Genomic DNA, 5644 nt, shown 5'->3' with positions numbered 1-5644 from the left:
TCTCGTGAGGACACTGATTCCATTGCAAATATGTAAATGGCAATTTTTGGGTGTGGGACTCAGTTTTTTTGTTGTTTTGTTTGCTGATGTAATTGATGTAGTTATTGTTTTTAAGTTGTCATTGTGCTGGAATTTACGCTGTTCGTTGATGTTGTTGATGTTATGTTTGTTGATTTGTTGTTAGATAAATGTTTTATACGTATTGCGATGTCGAAATTATCTAATCAAATCGTGTTCTTTTAAATGATGCCGACATTGAACTGGATGAGAACTGAAATTAAGTGCTCGATGCTTATCGCGATCGTTTAAACTGCAGCCCAAAGATAACCATCTGAAATATTTCTCATCACTGTACTTTTTGTGGTATGGACCGGATATTTATCTTCACATAATCAAATTGTTGTTACAAAAAGATTAAAAATTAAAAAGTTATTTATTTCACATTACTTTCATCAAAGTTAACATTATAGATTTTAATCTATATGTTTTTGTTTGTTTGTTACAAGAGTTTTTGTTAAGAAAATATTTTGTTGTAAATTTGTGAAAACTAATTATTAAAATGTCACACAGAAATTCAATTTTACCAAAAAACCATACGAAAACTAACCGATTACATCCACCATGAAAAAAGAATATATCTTTCTGTTTTATTTAAGTAATTTAATAATCTTTCAAATGATATTTCAAAAAAATGTAACCTACTTAATAATTTATTTGTAAATTTTGTTATATTTATTGTTTCTAAAAGTTGTTTTTATAAAAACGAAAGTGTAATAACACGAGAATAAAAACACAGTTAGGAATGATTTGTTGGATTTCTATTAAACAAAACAATGAAGTCGTTAAGCGTTTATGACTATCGCCAGCAGACAATTGCCTTCCTAATCTGCATTGCACGGAACGGCAGCGTTCTTATATACAGCCTCTATCCACCTATGTATGTTTGAGTCTATGTTCGTTTGTTTGTATTCGTGTATGTAAGCCTGTATGTATGAACGCATGTATATAGGTATATGTTTGTATCTGTGTATGTATACATGCATGTATGTTTGTATGTACGTATGCTCTCCACACGCAATACCAGGGCTCTGTTCTCTCAATTTCTTCTCCTTCCGCTGAATGAAGGTTAAATTTGTGTTGTCGAACGTTTGCGCTGGCACTGCTCAGGATTTATTGCTGCATTTATTCTCTCCTTTTTTTCACATTTCAAATTTCCTAGATGATTTATTTTATTGCAAAATCGATGAAATATATAATTAATATACCTACATGCAAAAGTAAGATTTTAATTCCAGGTCATTCTCGCACATTACCCACAACATTTTTTATATCCTAACTTCATGAAACACTTCTTTTCAACGTTCAGTAATGTCAATGATTATAGAAGATTATAGAAGGACACAATGCACACAGAAATGTCTGCCCATTTTAGTTTTGAGTGAAAATTTTTTATTGATCAATGAAGAATAAATAATTATATTATATTTGTGCTCCTCGACTCTAGTTTTTTGTCGCTTTTTACTATAATTAAATTTTTCAATCTAGAATAAATGACATACTTTAACATTGATGTTTGCATCACTTTAAAAATTCAGACGCAACTCGAGTACTTTGTGTAATTGAAGTTTCTTGTTCTGCTTACACACAAGGCAACTAATCTCGAGGATTTAAATTCCATTCTTAGCTCCGCATTACACAAGATATTTTAAACACGTCTGATAATTTAGCACGAATATCCGATCCGAGTGATAAATACCTTTTAGGAATAATCTGACATTTGAAGTATGGTTGAATTTTTTTTTTTCTTCTTTATTATGCAGTTCTGACATACCGCTTACATAACATTCCTCTATTTAAATTTTCGAACCACAAAGACTGTACTATCCAGACCAACCACACGACTGTACGTACATATATGTCATCACCGTGTTGCTACAGTTATTAACTCTTTTCATAATTGTTCTGATGTAATCATTTTCATTTACTTAACCTTCAATATATAGTGATGTATTATACGGATATTTAAATTCAACAAACACTTTATTACCCACCAATAGTCAAGGAACAAGTGAAAGATCAGCTGATTGATGCCCAACAGACGAACATTGTCGAAGAAGTGGTCAGTTCACTTTTCATTGCATTCACTTTTATTATTTTATTAATGGTACATTAAAATGAATTGTTAATTTGGAACATCAGGTTCGAAATTTTGTTATATCTGAACGTTATACATCATCATAGTTGCATACTTTGTTATTGGATGTGTGATCAAAATGTCTGGTAGAACAATGCCTCAAAGAATTATAGATTTTTGAAACTGATATTTTTGAAGTAATCTTAATCGAATTGAAAAGCAATTTACAAAATGTGAAAATATTTAAATGATGACAGAAAATTTTTGCCTATTAGGAATTTTCATGCTGAACATAAATCTTTTGTCTACTATTAATTTCGAGGAAAATTTGGGTGCATTTCTTTCTGTTTACCATACTGTTCAATGCTCTTCAATATTTCACATTTATTATAATTCTTCTCAGAATCCGTGACATACTTTACTGTTTGTTTTGTATCTTTACATTTCCGGGGTGTAAGACTTTGTATCACATCGTATCTTCTAATAACTGGAGATATCTTTTTTAAAATTTGCAGGACCTCCTGAATCTAGCGCCTAGGAAACCTGACTGGGACTTGAAACGAGATGTTGCCAAGAAACTTGAAAAGTTGGAAAGAAGAACACAAAGAGCTATGGGAGAATTAATAAGTAAGTGTTTTAGTTATGTTAATGAGCTGGTGAGTGAATTTTTCTATTTGCTTGTCATTAAGTAAGCTTATTTGTTTATCAGTGACTAATTAATTTGTTTATTTATAAATTTGGTGATTAATAAGTAAATTTGTTTATAAACTTAGACTCATTGATCTAAAATGTATGTATTAAAATATGTGTAAATATATGTATCTTTTTTTACTTCACTTAAATACTTCTTAGATATCATTTTACTCGATCTTATCACACTCTTTATTATATTCTTATTTCCTTGTCCATCTCACAATTCTGTTCCTCTCACGACTCAACAATTCCCAAATTAAGTTTCAAACAGATTATAATCTGTATTTTTGGTTATTTATTTATTATTTCATTATATTTTCTATTATTTTATTGATAGTTATTTATGAATGTCTCACGTTTTTTAAAACAGGGGATAGGTTAAAATCTTGTGAGATGAAATCAGAAGAGGTAGCCGCCAGCTTGTATTTGACGACGTGATCAATATACATTTATGTATTTTTTTTCTATTTTGTAAAATTTAGATAAATTTTTTATTGTCACATTTATCGTCATTGTTATCAATCCTTCTTTTATCAACACCAATAAATGTTATTAGTTTTTTTTACTTCGTTTTTTTTTCAGTTTTTAAACAGAGTAAAAAATGCGTGCGTAAAATGTTTTCATACTTTCACAAATACTTCAGTATAGTTTATAATAAATGCGATTTAATTTCGGAGTAGTGTATTTGCGAAGTGCACAACTGTTGGAAGTTCGTTCACGCAATTGCTGGGTGTTCTGAAGAATCTTGATGAAGCGTTCTTATGTCGTTTGCTTCCTTCAAACCTGCAAACGTTCATATATTTAATTTTTATTTCATCTCTACTTAGCTGAATTTTATTTTAAAACTATTTTTCGCGATATCTAGTTTTACATCGCGTTCTATTCAATTACGAATAACTAAACGTGTTATTACTCAGTTGCATTTACTTGTTTGAAGTTTATTCCGTGCTGACAAAAAAAGACCAAAGAAAATTATAGCTATAAAGATACCAAAAACACTTCCAAAGGCTATCGAAACCACACGGTCAATTGGCACAAAATCTCTCCGCTGAACTGTTGACATGAATGCTGGCAATAAAGATATGTAAATATTACGATTTATACAATTTAGAAACATTCATTATTAACCAGAACATGGAAGACATTGCTCGATATCAGACGCTGTAACAATTAAAATTGCAGTTTTACAAATGTATTTTAAAAAATTACAAATTTAAAGCCTTTGTTACTACAGCTGAATACGCATCGTAAAACAATTTTTATATCTTCATCTAAACATAAATGTCAACCTCTTACGTTTAGGTCCTTCGTTGAACCGTTGTAGTATCGTATGCCTGCTGTTTTATATTGAACATTTTTACATTTAAAATCATTTTTCTTATCAGGGCGAGAGGAAATTAAAAAAATCTTAATCTTCTTTTTTACCAAGATATACAGAAGCTTTGCACGTCACTGTTTGCTTTCCAACTTGTTTCAACCTAATGGTGTTAGGCTCTTTACCGCATTGGTCGAATGGTTTAGTGGAGGTCATGAAGTATTCAATTTCTTTTCCAGTTTTACTCTCGCAGGTAATCGAATCGCAAACCTTGAACTCTCGGAAGTTACCGTCGTACGTGAAGACAGGAGCTGATGGCTTTACATCTAAAAAACAAAAAATATTTTTCTTTCTTGTGACAGTGGTGTTTAACACGAATGTCAATTTTAATTTATTTTTGGTATTTGTTTATCAATTTTGAGTTCAAATATGATAGAATTTACCCTCCGTTTTAAAGTTCAGTTTGCGAACTTTTTCTCCACATTCAACAATTTCTTTGCTACGATTCCAAGTCAAACTCATAGTGTATTCAACGATATGATAGTTAGTGAAGAAAAAAAAGTTGAAGACAAACGCTGTTTCCTAAATAAAAAAGGTTAAAGGTCTATTAAACTCTTCCTAGGCTCAGAGGAATCAACATGACGCTAAAAACATTGTAAGTATATGAATAGGTGCTAAACGATACATCAAAAACGAAGCAATTTTCAAACTTACATGAGTTCAAATTTTCAATTTTACACAAGCCATAGAAGCATATTTAGTTAGTGGTTTATAGTGCAAAACACACAGAGAGGTAGCCGGGACTAGCAGCCAAGATCAAAATCTGTGCTATAATAATAACATTTTTAATAAAAGTGGTTGAACCCATGTGAATTGTGTTTTGAATTCTTGAAAATACAAAATTAATCAAAATTTTGCATAAAACAATATTACATGATGCATTGAAAGAAATCTTCATCGCATGTCTTTACACGGCTACCGCTCTGAAAACACGTACAAAATAAAGTTGTTTACTATTTTCTGACGAGTTGTTCAAAAACTTACCATTGTCTTTTTCAAAAACGTCTTGGTGTGTTTTGACTTGACTTGCAAGTTTTGAATTTTCATTTTTAAATACAATTCATCTTTGGTCTGATAGTTTATCGTACACAAAACTTCAACTAAGTTTCTTGGGAAGTATGGCTTGTAACTGCATTTTATATCACTTTCTATATTGGTGGTTTCAGAAAATAGCAAAATTGTATTAGTAAATGTATCTTTTGTCAAAAACTTATTATTTGCATAGAAATATTTCAATTGTTTAAAGTGGAAACATTTCTGCCAAACTCTTATTGTCATGAGACAACCCAATTGTATAAGATTAATAAAGTAATAATTAATAACGTGTGTGTGTGTGTTGTGTATGTGTGTGTATGCGTGTTCTTGTTTGTCTGTTTATTGGTGCGTGATTGTGGCTTTGTGTTTGTGTTCATAATTTTACCAATAACAGCAGTGAATCTTTC

At 30.6% G+C, this 5644-nt stretch overlaps 2 protein-coding genes across 2 annotated transcripts; one reads left to right on the top strand and one right to left on the bottom strand.

Annotated features, from left to right (window-relative positions):
* Nucleotides 1-833: 833 nt before the first annotated feature.
* On the top strand, nucleotides 834-3265 carry HELRODRAFT_160668 (hypothetical protein; the record flags this gene model as incomplete). The annotated part of the gene is made up of 5 exons (XM_009017612.1): nucleotides 834-937; nucleotides 1085-1125; nucleotides 2058-2119; nucleotides 2650-2761; nucleotides 3198-3265. The coding sequence occupies 5 exons, from the start codon at nucleotides 834-836 to the stop codon at nucleotides 3263-3265; spliced, it is 387 nt and encodes a 128-aa protein (XP_009015860.1).
* Nucleotides 3266-4235: 970 nt separating this feature from the next.
* On the bottom strand, nucleotides 4236-5249 carry HELRODRAFT_160667 (hypothetical protein; the record flags this gene model as incomplete). The annotated part of the gene is made up of 3 exons (XM_009017611.1): nucleotides 4236-4468; nucleotides 4586-4724; nucleotides 5187-5249. 3 exons carry the CDS (start codon nucleotides 5247-5249, stop codon nucleotides 4236-4238), a joined length of 435 nt encoding a protein of 144 aa, XP_009015859.1.
* Between the last annotated feature and the right edge of the window lie 395 nt (nucleotides 5250-5644).

This window comes from Helobdella robusta (assembly GCF_000326865.2).
Source record: "Helobdella robusta unplaced genomic scaffold HELROscaffold_2, whole genome shotgun sequence".
NCBI classification, from domain to species: domain Eukaryota; kingdom Metazoa; phylum Annelida; class Clitellata; order Rhynchobdellida; family Glossiphoniidae; genus Helobdella; species Helobdella robusta.
Note: the sequence above shows the minus strand (reverse complement) of the source record. Positions and strands in the feature narration are given on the sequence as shown.